General features: G+C 41.0%; 1 protein-coding gene across 1 annotated transcript in view; it reads right to left on the bottom strand.

Annotated features, from left to right (window-relative positions):
* Nucleotides 1-3,862: 3,862 nt before the first annotated feature.
* The window catches only part of KDR (kinase insert domain receptor), a 51,676-nt gene continuing 40,141 nt past the window's right edge, over nt 3,863-15,397 (bottom strand). The window contains 5 exon segments of the mRNA XM_020975301.2: nt 3,863-5,457; nt 7,026-7,111; nt 7,919-8,015; nt 12,320-12,471; nt 15,121-15,226. Of these exon segments, the coding sequence (XP_020830960.1) occupies nt 5,238-5,457; nt 7,026-7,111; nt 7,919-8,015; nt 12,320-12,471; nt 15,121-15,226 (661 nt within the window). The 3' untranslated portion in view covers nt 3,863-5,237.

The following is a 15,397-nucleotide window of genomic DNA, read 5'->3' as shown; positions in this document are numbered from 1 at the left end:
GTGAAATTGAAGCTGAGTCGTCTGGGATCTGGGGAGCCTAAAAGGCAGGATGAAAGGGTAGTGAATTCCAGGCCTGAGACACGCCTGCACAGAGCCATGGAGTCGGGAGATGGAATAACATAATGCATTGGGAATTGCAAGTAGACAGCAGAGCTGGATCATAGAGAGCATGTAGGGGAGTGAGGTGCAGGAAATCCAAGATATCTTCCCACTCCATTCAGCATCATGTGAGTTGGAGAAAAGGGGGAAGATGGTGGGAGTAATTGAGACATGGGGCTTGGCAAGGCATGACTGGCAATAGGACAAGGGAGAAAGAAGAACCAAGGGCTGTGGGCTTGGAATAGGGAAGGAAGGTTGGGGAAGCCAAAGCTGATGTGATGGCCTGAGGGGTGGTGGTCATGATGGGAATGAAGAAGGCAGACAGAAAGATGGAATGACGAAAAGTTTTAGAGTTGGTGAAAGAAAGCTAGGCACCGAGCTCATTGAAGAAAGAAGGAGATACCTCCAGGGGAGGGGCAATGTATAGATAACAGCGGTCGGTATTCAGATTGAGTGATAAATTTCCATATCATGAATTTCAAAGGAGAAGTAGCTTGGTGAAGTACCTTGGTTATAGGGAGAGATTGGAAGTGGCAATGGAAAGAAAGGAGTAGTCTGACTCCCTCATTGTGACCAATTAGGCAGAGGTAATAAGAGACAGTGTAGCCTCTACTGGAAACAGCGCCAGGAATGATCCAGGTCTCAGTGGGGCCCAAAAGATGTAAGGAGTAAGAAAGAAGTTTAAGACAAAAGAGTTTTTTCATGATGGAACAAGCATCTCAGAGGTCAGTGGTTGGGTCTGCCAATCTGGAGTATTTTTGGGGGGGGCGTGGGGAGTGTTGAATGGTTAAGGTAGATGGACATGAGGAAGCAGCAAGTCCAGCAAGGGGACTAAGGGTTCTTACATTGGCAGCCAGGGGTTCAGGGTCACTGGGATGATGAGTATAAGGGAATGTGAGAGGTGCAGAAGCTGGAGAGGAGATCATCGGGGTATGAGACTATCCCATCTGAGGTCCTTCTTGGCAGATGATGTTGGTTCTGTAACATCCAAGGAAGCCTACCTCTTGGCAGGCAGGAGCAGATGGAGATATGGGGTCAGGAGGCAGGGGCGCCTCGGTCGCCCGTACAGCAGAGGGCAGCCCGGCATTTGAGACGATCCCAGAGCAGGGGCCCGCAGGGATGGCAGGTGAGCAGCAACCTTCCATGTATGGTGCACTTATGTGACCTTAGGCAAGTCAACTCACTGAACCTCAGTTTTTGTAAGATGAGTGGGGGGATTTCTGAGGTTCCCTCCAACTCTTGAATTTGATTCACAGTCCCTGCCCCCCAGGAACTTAGAGTCTAGGAAAGAGAGTGTGACCCAGATGGGATGGCAGGGAAAAAGTATTGGATTTGGAAACAGAGAAACTGGGTTTCAATCATGACTGTGTCCACCCTGCCAGGATCTCCAGTTTCCTCATCTATAACTTAGCTGAACTACTAAGTAGAGAGATCAGTGTTAGCAGTGTTATTAAGAAGCGAAGGGAGGCACTGGGAAATAATTTGGGTGCTTATACACTATTTCAAAGGGTGAAAGGGACCCAGGATTCCTATCTGTGGACCACATTAAATCTAACACATTCTTCTAAGTTGTGAATTTAATACTTCAATCAAAAACCTAATCCTTAGCAACTAGACAGACTATAGGGTACAGGGGACTACAGTAAAGCAAGAGAATAGGGGGCAAGAAATTTCTATTCTGGTCAAAGGGAGTAGCAATGGCTGAAGCATGTTGTTGATATCCCCCCCACTCCCCATTTTGTCCAAAACAGTTTCTTTACCCGTGAGATCACAAAATTTCAAAGCTAGAAGGGGCCTTCAGCTCACCTAGGCCAATCCTCATTTGACACATAAGGGCCCTGTCCCAGAAGTGACTTGCCTAAGTCACATTGGTGGTAGGTAGCTGAATTAAGATTAAAACCCAGATCCTCTGAACTCAGAACTGGTGTTGTCTTCAATGTATCTTTTCCTCTTTCAGAGGAACAGAATCAAAGAATTTCAGACTTGAAAGGGGCCCCAGTGGCCATCCAATCTAACTGATAACTTAAAAGGAATCCCTTCTACAACACACATAACAAAGAATCACCCAGCCTTAGCTTGAAGACCTGAAGGAAGAGGAATCCCTCTGCCTCCTAAGGCCACTTTTGATACTCAGTATTAAAAAGCGTTTCCTTACACCAAATCTAATTTCACCTCTTTGGAGTTTCCATGAGTTGCAGCAATGGCTCAGTGGGATGATAACTCCATCTTTCTAAGTGTGTGACATTGGGTACTTAACCTCTCTAGGTGTCAGTTTCCCTATTTGTAAAGTTAAAGAGTTAGAGGAGGTACCTAGTGGCTCTAGATCTGTGCTCTTATGATCAATTCTACTCTTTGAGACTAGTAGAACAAATCTAATCTTTCTATTACAGTTTAGCCTGAAGGTTGCTATCATGTCACCCCGAGTCTTTTATTCTGTCGATTAAATATCCCTCATTCCTTCATTTAATCTTCACATAGTGTGGCCTGGAGACCCATTCCCATTCTGCAAATTCTCCTGGTTAACAATGTCCTTCCTTACACAAGGCACCAAAAACTACCAACAGTAGTCCAGCTGTGGTTGGACCAGGGAAGAATAGTGCATCCCCACCCTTGAGCAGAAGCTGAGATAATCAGTACAAGTATTGGGTACAGTATGTGTGCCATCCCTACATGCTCTTAATTTAAGAGAAGAAAAATAGCACAACTAAAAGCTTTGTCTGCTTTTAGGATTGCCAGTATCTCCATGATTTGGGAATAAAACCTAGCTTTATTTCCCCTTGGGACAGAGCAGAGGTAGATCTGAAGTGTATGGTTTGTTGCACATTAAGTTAGTGTCCAAGCTGGGGGTGGAGCCAATTGGAGAGGAAGTTGGGGGTGGGGAGGGAGTCAAAAACCTTGGACTCCATCCCTTAGATAGCTCTTTCCTTTCCAAATCTGGAAAATTACTTTGGCTTTAAACTATGGCCCACTTTCCCACCTGCTGTAGCCAAGAATGAATGGTAGTTAGGTAATACAGTGGGTAAAATATTGGAGTCAGGAAGACCTGAATTCAGACCTAACCTCAGACACTAAAAGTCACTTAACCTTTCTTAGGCTCAGTTTCTTCATCTGTAAAATGGGGGTAATAATAGCACCTACTTCCCAGGGTTGTTGTAAGGATCAAATCAGATAATATTTGTAAAGTGCTTTGTACATAGTAGGTATTTAAATAAATGCTTGATCCTTCCTTCATATCCCCAGTGTTTAGTACAGTCTTGCCCCATAATGGATGTTCAATACAGCCTTGTTGGATTGGATTGGGCTTCAGCGTGATATAAAAATAATAATCCTTAACTATTAGAACTATCCAAAAATAGAATGGGTTGCCTCAGCAGGTAGAAGTCCCCAACACGAGATTTTCCAGAAGAATATGGAATGGCCACTTGTTGAATTGTTGGTAGGACTCATTTTGGGGGCATGGAATGGACTAGATGATGTCTGGAGTCCCTTTCGACTCCAAGATTTTATGACCCTATGCTATACCACTATTCATAATCAGTGATGTGTCATTTAATGGCATAAATTACAATAGGTATAAAAAAGTTGAAATTCAGTATGGTAACATTAAATCTGATAGCATGAGTGGATTCTAAAATAAGAGGTATAGTCTGAAGCCTTGCAAAGGGACTAATACTTTTTTTTTAATAAAATGACATCAATTTCTAAAATCATTGTCCTCCTTGACATGCTGCATAACAGATATAAAAATGTGAATAGCACAAAATTCCTTATATAGAACATATTTTAATATATTACATTTGTTTCTACATAAACAGGCTATATAAATAGTGTATTGCCATATCATGTTTTATAGTCATAGTTCCCAGCATTTCACACTATGGTACAAAAAAATACATTTTTTTAAGAAAAGGGGTAGGAAGGCAGAAATCCAGTAGAAATAGCTTTATATGTTAGAAAATCTAAATGTGCAGTGGATGTTATTAGAACTCTGGCTACAAAGACATAGTTTGGAAGCTTGGCAAACAATGAACAAATCGAAGTCCACTGTCATTGGAGCAGAAGTGGCCAAACAATTAAAATGTTGGGGGGAAATGGAAAGACAAACTTCTTCCTTCATGGTGCTGCCTTGAGTCATGTGATGTTTAGCCCTTAACACTTTTCACAAAGCCACATGTGCTCGTCATCCGGGGAAGACCAGCCAGAGCCCAAAGGACTCTGGGTCTGAAGCCATATAAATGGCTGGGAGCTTTAGCCTGAAAGTTTCCCTTTCTTTGTGGTATTCTGAATAAAAGATTAGCCTGGGAGACAAGGAACCAGAGTCGTATCTTTTCCTTCCTGGAGTTAATTTGGCCTGGAACTACAAAAAGGCCCAGAAGGAGCTCTCATTTAGCACAGTCGGAAATAGCATAAGGGACTCTCATTTAGTACAGTTTAGAAAGAGCACGCCACCCTCATAATACCCTCATCTGAGGTCTTGAAATATCCTAGTAAATCTCCCTCCCAGCTCCTTGCCAATCAGCTTCATTTAGGGGCTCCCACATCCATTTGAAGCAATTTAATATCACTACCCTCTTCTTTACCAATCCAAATACTTCCTCTAAGGCTCAGTTTGGGACCCACCTTTCCTATGAAACTTTCCTAGACTAACCACAATCCACCATAACATTTCATTTTCCCAAAGTTCTACAGCACTTGTAACACCTTGAATTATTCCCTGGCCATGTCGTGTATGTGTCTTGATTCCTCAATTAATTTGCATGTTCCTCAAGAGCAGGACCATTTCTTCTACTTCATTCATATCGACCAAAGCTGGCCACAAAGTAGAGACTTCATAAATGCTTTTAGAAGGAATGAATGAACAAATGAATGAAGAGAGAAGATAAGGCCAAGGCAGATAATGTGCCTTCAAAACATTCATTGTTGAGTCACAGACTTCTTCCCAGTAAAATACTTGGTCATTTGCTACTGTTCAACTGGCTTCCTGGTAATTGAGGTCCTCTTTTTTTTTTTTAAACAAGAATCAAACACGTGTTGTTTCCGTGATAAAGAAACAATAGCTTCCCAATGTTTGAGCAGTGACTCTGCAGGACAATCCATGTGATTTCCAGTTGTGGAGAGATGGAGGCCACTCCTTGACTTTAAACAGAAGGTGAGTTGAGTGGCATCCAAGAGTCAGGTTGAAGTGTGTGTGCACTGCAGGATTGGGGCTCACTTTCCCCAGGATTTAAGAGTTCTGTCTCTTCACTCAAGTAAACAGTGGTATCTGTATCATCAGAATGATACCCTGACTGGTAGCCGCTGGTCTGGTTCGAAGCTTCAGATGTCACAGACTCTTTGCTTTTACTGGGTATTAGTGTGCTGTGGAAGAAATGATGACAAAATGAGTAGATCAAATGGAGGTTTTCCCTTGTTCCCAACCCTAACCCCATGGGGCCTTGTAATCTCCCTAGAGAGCAATGGTACCCATTCCTATCTCTTCCTGCTGCTAATCAACATATCAGATTGCTTGGGATAATGACTATTTTCAGGTATCAGCATGAATTTGGTTGTCAGTGATAAGCCCTCTTATTCAGGTCCAGGTCTTTCAAGCACTAGATTAGATGAAAGACATTTATCCAAAGAGATGCAAAGGTTTCTGCCAACGGAGCATGTTTATGGCCTTACTGATTGACCAGCTGTTTATAAGATAATTGTTCAAGCTAATGGGGCTCTTTGCTGATCTTAAAAGAAATCAGGATGCTCTGAAAGTTTATTTGTGTTTCCCCTACACTCACAGAGATGGGATTAGAGGACGCAAAAATGATGCTAATAAAATCTTTGTGCAACTTTAAGTATTAATAACCTCAAATGTGTACACAATTGAGGCCATGTCAGAACTGCTATTGACTCATCAAAACCACATTCTTTGGAGAAAATAAAGAGATGAATCACTCAGCAGCAACCAGAAAATGTCCTTAATGAGTTGAATTCATGGAACATGGCAGATATAGTGCAACTTAGAAATATAAACCATATTGAATTAAAATATGATGAGTTGTACTTTTATATATTATTTACAGTTTGTTCCATTATTTGGACATCCAAAGTTACACACATGAAATATCACATAAGGATTGTATAAACTCTACATGTATGTGCCTAGGTTTGTACAATCCAGAAAAATTGTTCTAGAAATCTACTATCTGCAGTCTTCTCAGATAAAGGTAAATTAAAGAAAATTTTTTTCTTACTGCCTGAAACCACATAATAAATAGCTCAACTAGTTTTTAATGTGTAGTTATCTCAACTTATTTGTAGGCCAAATCCACATAGGGTAATATGCACACTGTTCATTAAAGTATACAGAAAATAGTTTGTGGACACATTAAATAAAATCTTAATGACTGTAAAGATTTTAATAAGATTAAAATAGCCTCATTGATCATGTCCATATTGCCCCATAACTTCCCATTCTACTTTGACCTAGCAATCCCCACATTAGTCATCTAAGCAGTGGAGAGAGTATTGGGTTTTGGCATCAGAAGATCTGGTTTGAAAGCCCAGTAATTAGTTAACTAGCCATATGATTTTAAGCAAATGAACTTATTTTCTCCAGGCTTCAGTTTCCTCAAGTATAAAATGAGGGAATTGAATTAAAGTAACCTCTAAAGGCCCTTCCATCTCTAAGTCCTATGATCCTATGAGTGAATGAATCAATAGCCAATAACTATTTTTTTGTTTTTTTGTTTTTAGGCAATTGGGGTTAAGTGACTTGCCCAGGGTCACACAGCTAGTAAGTGTCAAGTGCTTGGTCTGAGGTCGGATTTGAACTCAGGTCCTCCTGACTTCAGGGCCAGCACTCTATCCACTGTGCCACCTAGTTGCCCCCTCTAATAACTATTTATTAACCTCATCATTATGTGTCTTTCTATCTGGCAAAGGCTTACCTGAATGGTGGTGCCAGTTTGGATCTGGCCTCCAGTGTCTTCAGTTCTTCTGATGCAAGAACCATCCCACTGTCAGTCTGATTGTCCTTTTAGGAGACAACAAAATGCCAGCCATTGATTGATGGCAATCATTGATCAATTGCTTAAAGATGTCAAAGCTTTTATTTGACACCCATGTGACTTCATACCAAACTCATGCAGCTTTCCTCAGAGAAGTCTACCCTTTGGGAGCCCAGAAGTCAGAGCCAAGTTGACTTACAGTTTATTGCTACACTCTTTTTGTAGGTGGAGACAGCACTCCTTTGGGTGGCAGTGTCTGTCATCTCCCCTACACTTTTGACACAATTTTAAAAGTAGGATCAGAGAGCCACAGCCAGAATCTGGGAGTGATATCTTGTTGTGCACTAGCCGTGTCTGTGTGTGTGTGTGTGTGTGTGTGTGTGTGTGTGTGTGTGTGTGTGTGTGTTGGGTAAGGGGTGGGGCAGGCAATCATCTCCTTGAACTGAGTATAAGCCTAATTCAAGGAGATAACTTATCCCAGGTAGGGGAGAGAGAAGTTGAGGTGCTGCCCATTTCCTCCACTTGAGGAATACATGCTCCCCAATCTATTGGGAAGAAGTAGCTCACTATAGTATAAGGAATACTATCACAAACTTCTAGATAACACTGGTTAGTCTGTTTTATAGCCCTGCCAAGAGAACTTAGTAACTGAAGACACAGAAAGACCTTGTTATAAAGTTATCCCCTGTTAAAAGGCTGCCCTATGTCCTATGGAGTCCAAGGAGAGCAGTATAGTGGGGTCCCATAGTATGAATACTTAAATCAATATTTATCTGCCTGATATTTCATCTCATGTATTATTGATTAAAGCTGTTTCTAAAAGCCATACTTACATCTGGGATTACTTTTATTTCTGGTTCCAACGGGATGTCTTCGAATGTTTTTACACTCACTGATCGGCTTTTCCTCTTGCTGCTTTGCAGATACTGACTGTAGAAGAACAAATATTTATATTTTAGGGATGGTTTCCTTGACTCTCAATGCCATAAGTAATATTTAAGTTCATTATTTTTTAACTACAAGGCTAATAATGATCTTCAAAACATCCTTTGTAAAAAAGAAGAAAAACAACAACAGAAAAACATCCTCTCCTAGCAAATGTTAGAAATTTAATTTCCTGTAAAGTACATTTAAAAGTATAATAAAAACCAAGTGGTCTGGATGAGTCTCTGTTTCTTTGGGTTGTATTTCTGAGGTTGAGAGCTGGACTAAAGAAAACAGCAGCAAGCTGAGTAATGAGCCCCCTCAGTTCTGCTTCCTGCCTTTATGGGACTCCTTTCTGGAACTGTTGCTCTTGTTTCTAGACATCTCCCAGTGAATCTTTTTCCAAATAATGTCTAACAGTTCAGTGATACATTGGGGCAGAGGAAACACCTGTAAGTCATAGTGAAGGGCTAGGAAATGCAGAAAGAAACCTGAAGGTCCCTTGTCTCCATTTGCAGTGTGTTCATCAAAGTGTAGCGGCCTGACTGTTGCTATACTATATGAATAATCCAACACACACACACACACACACACACACACACACACACACACACACACGCATACCCACATACCCTTCTTGCTTCAGTTTTCCCATTTTTAAACTGAGTTGACCTTCCTATCTCACAGAGATAGTTTAAAGATGAATAAGTACTGAATTGGACACTTTCTATATGCCCAGTTCTGTGTTAACTGCTGGGGATACATAGAAAAAGCAGCAGTCCCTGGCCTCAAGGAGCTTACATTCTAATGTAAACTATATAAACAGGTAAAAAAGAATACAAGATAAATACAAATTAGATGAAAGGTAGCCTTACAGGAGAAGACACTGGAGGATGGGAAGGAAAGACCTCCTAAGCAAGAAGATAAGAGCAAAAGGGATTTTAGGCATGAAGAGTTTGAGCTCTTGGGAAGAAAGATGCTCCATAAACACAAAGCTTATTTGTTCCCTTCAAGCTGGGAAGGAAGCCATAGTTTCCCAGAATGCAAATGAGAGGAGAGCCGTCCCTGACTCACTCTCCTGCTCTATGTAGAGAATGGGGTTTTTATCCCCTGGGAAAGACCCTCCCAGCTGTGTGTCTCTGCAGGAGGGATTGACCAAAAAAAAAAAATGTTCCCTATCCATAATCAAGGAAACTCAAGGATATCTCTGCATTGAGCAGAGATATATAACATAGAGGGAGAAAAGCTGGCCATTTTCTCTCAGTAACTTCTTCCTTCCTCCCATTCCAAACCCTAGACTTCCAAACCCTTAGCTCTCTTGTTTTCGAACTTTTGAAAGGGTTTAGGGAATGAAAAATGGAGAAAAGGTATGGTGCACAGTCAATTAACTCACAAATACCAAGATGTTGCTGAAAGATCTCTGGATTTTGGGTCCAAGAACCTAGATTTAAATCCTGACTTTGTCATTTTCTAGCTGTACAATGCAAGTCACTCCCTGTCTTTGGGCAATATGAAGGGATCAGGGGAGGTGATCTCTAAGGGCTTTCCTGCCTCTAACTCCTATAATCCTGATTATTTGCTGAGCATTTATTATAAGTATAGCACTGATCACTGGGAAGTGCTTATTTATTCAAAATAATTTAAAAGATAAAATTCAAAATTATCACTCATTCAAAAGATAAACAAGACACAATTCTTGCTCTTACGAAGCTTCAAATACAAAGGGATTAGCATAGGAGATAACTGACTACTTTCTCTCTGGGTATCTTCCTGCCTAGTTAGGATATCAGCCTGGAAGAGGAAAGTTGCCGGTGAAGTATATGAATCAGACTCTGCTTGAGTCATTTCTCTTCCCCACCCTGCCCCCATCTAGACAAAGCCAGGAGGGAAGGATCAAGACCTAGCTTATCCACTCTTCTTTATGTCCAATGAACTCTGCTGAGTTGCAGCTGGTTTTGATTTTGCATTATTTCTACCCAGAAGATTTAAAAATTGCTTGTGGAGTCTTTAAAAAAAAAAAGAAAGGAAGAAAAAGATACATAGCTGAGGACTGGGGTGTAGAAAGAAGATCCACTTAAAGGATTCTGCTTCCTTTGGCTTTTAAGTCAATGCTAGATAACAGGAAGAATGGGCTGGAAAGAACATAAGAAAGCCTTCAGGGAGAAAATGAGAGCCGGGTCTGCTGGGAGACTGTCATGTCACATTTTTCCATGATTCTGTGTATAAATGTTAGCAGCCCCATTTTACATCCAACCAACAAACGGCACATTTGGCTTCCCCTCAAATGTGACTTCCTCTCTATTTCAGGACCATATGCAAAGCAGCAGACTGCCCTAAGCAGTAAGTTGGATTCTCATTCCTTTTGGTCGTATTAAAGAAAAGAGGGAAAATATACTCATGACCATGAAATAATATGATGGTCTTTCAAATGGGTGGGGAAAAGGATGTGGTGATGGAGTAAGAGATCTACTTATGAATCGTGCCTCTAACACTTACTAGCTGAGTAACTTCTCTAAATCCAGGCTTTTCTCTTCTATAAAATGAGGCAGTAGTACCTCACATGTAAATGTCAGTTATTAACAATAGGTGGGCAGAACCTTAACCTGAGCACTAATTCATTTTGGTTTGGAATACTAGTGTTGTTTCAACACTGACTTCTTGCCTCTTTCCACATCTACATGAGCCTTCTTTTTGGTGATCATCTTCCCAGATCTCAGCCCCAGAAGTGAAAAGAGGCATGCTGGCTCTCCTTTCCCTGCTTCAGTCTTTGTTCCTTCCTCTGAACCACAGTTCTGCTGCACTACATTTCCCCCTGTTCCCAAGGTCCAACATTTCCCATTTCTGTGCAATGGGGAGAATTCATCGTAACACAGAGATTTAAATTAAATTTAAAAAAAAAGACTAAGATTTCCTCAAGGGTCTGCAATTCAGAGTGTGTGGGGAGTAGAGCAAGGTCCTGCTTGCAGGGCCTCCCTTAACCCTGGAGCTAGAGTACACACAAAGGGACTGGGAAAACAGGAGGAAATAAGTGAATGGTGCAAGGTGGTCTTCTGGAAAGACACATTTTAATGCAATTCTTAAGAAAAATCAGTGGACTGTCTTCTGTTCAGCAAGTGTCAGAGGAAGAGGAAAAGCTGCTCAGAGGACCCCACAAACAGTCAGGACAATGTTGCCTTGCACAGGTTCTACAGAAGCTGGTCTTTCCACTTAGTACCTGATATGTGACCTTGGGCAAGTCTATTAATCTCAGTTTCCTGATCTGTAAAACTAAGAGGATTGGATTAGATGACCCCCCCCAAGCTCTTCTCCAGTCTATCATTCTAGAGATCAAAAGTCCTACTATGTAACATATACACAACAGGTAGATAGAGAGCATACATGAAACATTAGAGAAGTGTGGTACAATGGGTAGAGAGCTAGCCTCAGAGTCCGAAAGACCTGCCTTTGCCTCATGCTGTCTGGGAGTTTTTGGGCAAATCATTGAATGTCTCAGTGATCCAGGAAATTCTCTAAGACACTAAGTTTCAGAGAAAGTATCCATTTGCATTGGTAAAAGTTGCTCATCACGGGCTCCTAAACTGATGAAATCACAGGACTAGTCAATAAATAAATGGAGACATAAATATCTATTTGTGCATGTATACATACATATACGTGGCATATGTAGATATATAAATGTGTACCTATGTATACAAATATGCATGCATATATAAAAATATAAATAATACATAATGTAAAAAATATAAATACTAAAAATCAGACTTCGGAAAGACCTGAGATAATATAAAAGGGCCTTTTCAATTCAAGATTCTTCCCCATGAGAGGAGGATATGAAAGGTCCTTCCAATTCAGGATGCCTTTCCCCAATATTCTATCGTGTGTTTTCTCTAGATTAGATTTCACAATATAGGCACCCACGGATGCATATTAGCTGTTCCCTTATGAGCCATTTCCTAATCCAGTATTCATCAACATGTAAGAGGGGAGAGTAAAAATACAGTTTTCTTTCGGGTCCAGTCCCTTTTCCCAGTGATTGGCCGACAGTGACATTCCAGCTGCTGCAGCTGCAGGGCCTGGGATCCTGAAAGGGGACAAAGGACCTGGGCTGAAACAGGAATTAGAGGCTTGGGGGAAGAACTCATAAAGGCCCTCTTAAAGAGGTACTACTGCTTTATTATTAGCCCCATGGCCAAGGTTAAATGTGGGAACTTGGAAATGGAATGTAGCAGCTGAAAGGTCTTCCTTGCATTTTCCACACGCCTCCTGGGATTGCCTGTAGGCCCCAGTGGGATATTCACCAGATACAGTACCTAATTCCTGCTGGGTTGTCATAATGGAATTTAGGATCACACACTTCCTCTTCCTCCATACAGGAAACAGGTGAGGTCGGCAAAGAGAGTCCTGAATCCTCTTCCATGCTTAATGATTCTGATATAGGAAGGACAATGTAGTCTTTACCATCCTGTAACAATATAGGCAAAGTGGAATGTTATTGTTATGGATTCTATGCATCAAAATCCTTTTTACAGAGGAAAACCCCTCCACAACATAGCCATGGTAGATTTCTTGGCTTAGATATATTGCTCTGACAGCAGAATGTAAAACTTTAAAAGATACAGTTAAATGGCTTGTCAAAGCCAGGATTATATGCAGTAAGGATAGTTACATGGTAGTATCATGCTCACTCAAAATTAAAAAATCAGATGGGGATAGCACAAGAGCAGCAGAAAAAGAACCGGGGGTCATAACAGAACACAAGTAGAATGTGAATCGGCAAAGCAGTGCCACCATTTTATAAAAGTAACATGATCCTGGGACATGTGGGCATCATATCCAAGAGGCGGGAAGTATTTCCTTCATAGATCACCCAGTGCCCTGCACACATGAGGCAGTTAAGAAAAGTTGGTGAATTTCATGAAACTTAACCCTGATCACATCCCTAGTAGAGTACTGAATCCAGGTTTAGCCTCCATGCTTTAAAAAGACTCTGGAACAATTAAAGAGAATTCAAAGAAAAGTAGTAAGGATGATTAAAGGGGTATAGAATTCAGGGGAGGGGAACCTGAGGTCTCTTTGAGGCCACATGTGGCCCTCTAGGTCTTCAAGTGTGGCTCTTTGACTGAATCCAAACTTCACAGAACAAATCCAAGGATTTGTTCTGTAAAACTTGGACTGGGTCAAAAGGTTGCACCCACAAGGACCTAGCCCACGTGTGGCCTCAAGGCTGCAGCTTCCCCACCCCTGGAGATAGAAAGGTCCTTTAAGAAGAAAAAATATATTGGAGTTCTTTAGTCAAGAAACATGAAGAACAATTTGGCAATAAATTCTTAAAGAACGTATTAATAAAGAAGGTGCTGGCTTTGAGTTATCTACCTTCAGTGTGTAATAGAAGACACATGGTCTGGATACAGAAAGGACTTTCTGATGCTAAGAGCCACTAACCCTTGGAAGCCCACCCTCAAGTCTCAAGAACTTCTGGGAAAGAACAAAAAAAAATCCTTGGCGGGGATCCATAGAGGTCATGGAATCGCGAGGCTGAGTTCTTCAGGCTTAGAAGGGATGCAGGAGCTACGGGTTTTCCATTGCTTAAGCATGCTCTGGTCAGAGGAGAAAGGCACAGGAGGAGAAGAACAGCTCCTCTGCTTTTTTTTCCACTCCTTAAGAGTCTATGCTTGTAAGGGCTAGCGGAGGGAGAGGGACACAGGGGAGACCTACGCGGTAGAAAAACCGAAGCAGCAATAAAATTCTATTTTTTAAAATAAGTGTCTGTGTTTCTGTCAGATTTTACATCCTGGATTCTGGCTTTATTTGGAGAGGATGAGCACTGTTACATAATCGAAGTTCACATTTCTATAGCATTTTACAACATGTTTTTCTCACAACTGACCAGACACACATAGTACCAGTCCTACTATTCCCATTCTGCTGCTGAGGTAACAAAGGTTCAGAGGCTGAGTGACTTAGAATTCACAGGCTTTAGGGCTGGAAGGTACCTGATACACCATTCAGTCCAACCCTCTTAATTTGAAGATGAGAAAACCAAGGCTCTGAATAGTGAAGAGACTTGCCCCGAGATCACATAGGCATGAAGTACAGAGCCAGAATTTGATCTGGGCCAACTGGGTGGTGCCATGGATAGTGAACCCGGAGTCTGCCAAAGGCACTTACTAGCTCTGTGACTCTGAACAAGGCACCTACCCCTTATGAACCTCAAGTTCATAGATAAATTAGGGATAATAATAGCACATACCTCCCAGTGCTATCATAAGAGATAACAAGGGAGAAGTGCTCTACAAACTTTAAAGGGTTCTATAAATGCTAGCTATTATTGTTATTATATAAATGCTAGCTAGAGGCTCAGTGGATACAGCACTGGTCCAGGAGTCAGGAAAACTCAAGTTCAGATTTATGTCTGACTCTCGTTAGCTGTGGACCATGGAAAAGTTACTTAATCTCTTGTAGCCTCAGTTTCCTCATCTGTAAAATGGGAGTAGTAATAGCATCTACTTCCCAGGCTTGTTGTGAGAATCAAATGAGATAAAAATCATAAGGTAAGATACATTATAATATGAAACATAATTCATATGAAATATGAAGCTATATATTATAATATAAATATGTTATTAAGTATTATAATACAGTATAATGATTATATTATGTGTAATTATTAAATTATGAAGATGATCATTATAAATTATTTTATAAATAGATTAGCATAGTATCTGGAGCATATATGCACTATATAAATATTAGCTAGGAAGAGAAGGAGGGGGAGGAATATTTTTTAAATATGGTACCCTTGAGCTGCCTCTAGATAAGTGTTCTTCCTACTGTGCCTTACTATAATTATCGAGAATTAGTTCTGTATCAGTTCATGAATTGGTACCCTTGTGACTTAGATGAATGTCAGCTTTCAAAAGTACCTAGCTTACCTCTTATACTGCAAGAGAAGCTATCTCACTTTCAATTATATTTCTCTAAAGGCTACAATGTGGTTAAGGCTATGTATACACACCCATACACACACTGATTTAACAAAAGTCCAATCCCTCACTGAACTCCTAATACAAAAGTGGCATTGGGAGGTTGGGGCACTGAGGGCCTCACATACCTGTTGAGCGCTGGCTTGTAGCAAATTCCCTAAATGCTCCACGAGTTCTGAAAATGTGGGTCTCTGCTTGGGATCTCCACTCCAGCAGTCTAGCATGGTTTGGTACCTAGAGGACAACAAGAATGAAGGTCAAGTTCTCTGATCTCCTTCATCTGGATCAGAGGGTGATAATGTCTTAGTTGAATGTCTAGTGTAAGACAGAAATTGGAGTAGGCACCATGGAGAGGCATGATTACATTCTAAGAGGACTAATAAGCTTGAGACACTATGAATGAAT

Source organism: Phascolarctos cinereus, unplaced genomic scaffold, assembly GCF_003287225.1.
Source record: "Phascolarctos cinereus isolate Bilbo 61053 unplaced genomic scaffold, phaCin_HiC Scaffold_9;HRSCAF=440, whole genome shotgun sequence".
NCBI lineage: Eukaryota > Metazoa > Chordata > Mammalia > Diprotodontia > Phascolarctidae > Phascolarctos > Phascolarctos cinereus.
The sequence above is the reverse complement of the archived record's forward strand: the minus strand, read 5'-3'. Positions and strand labels throughout refer to the sequence as shown.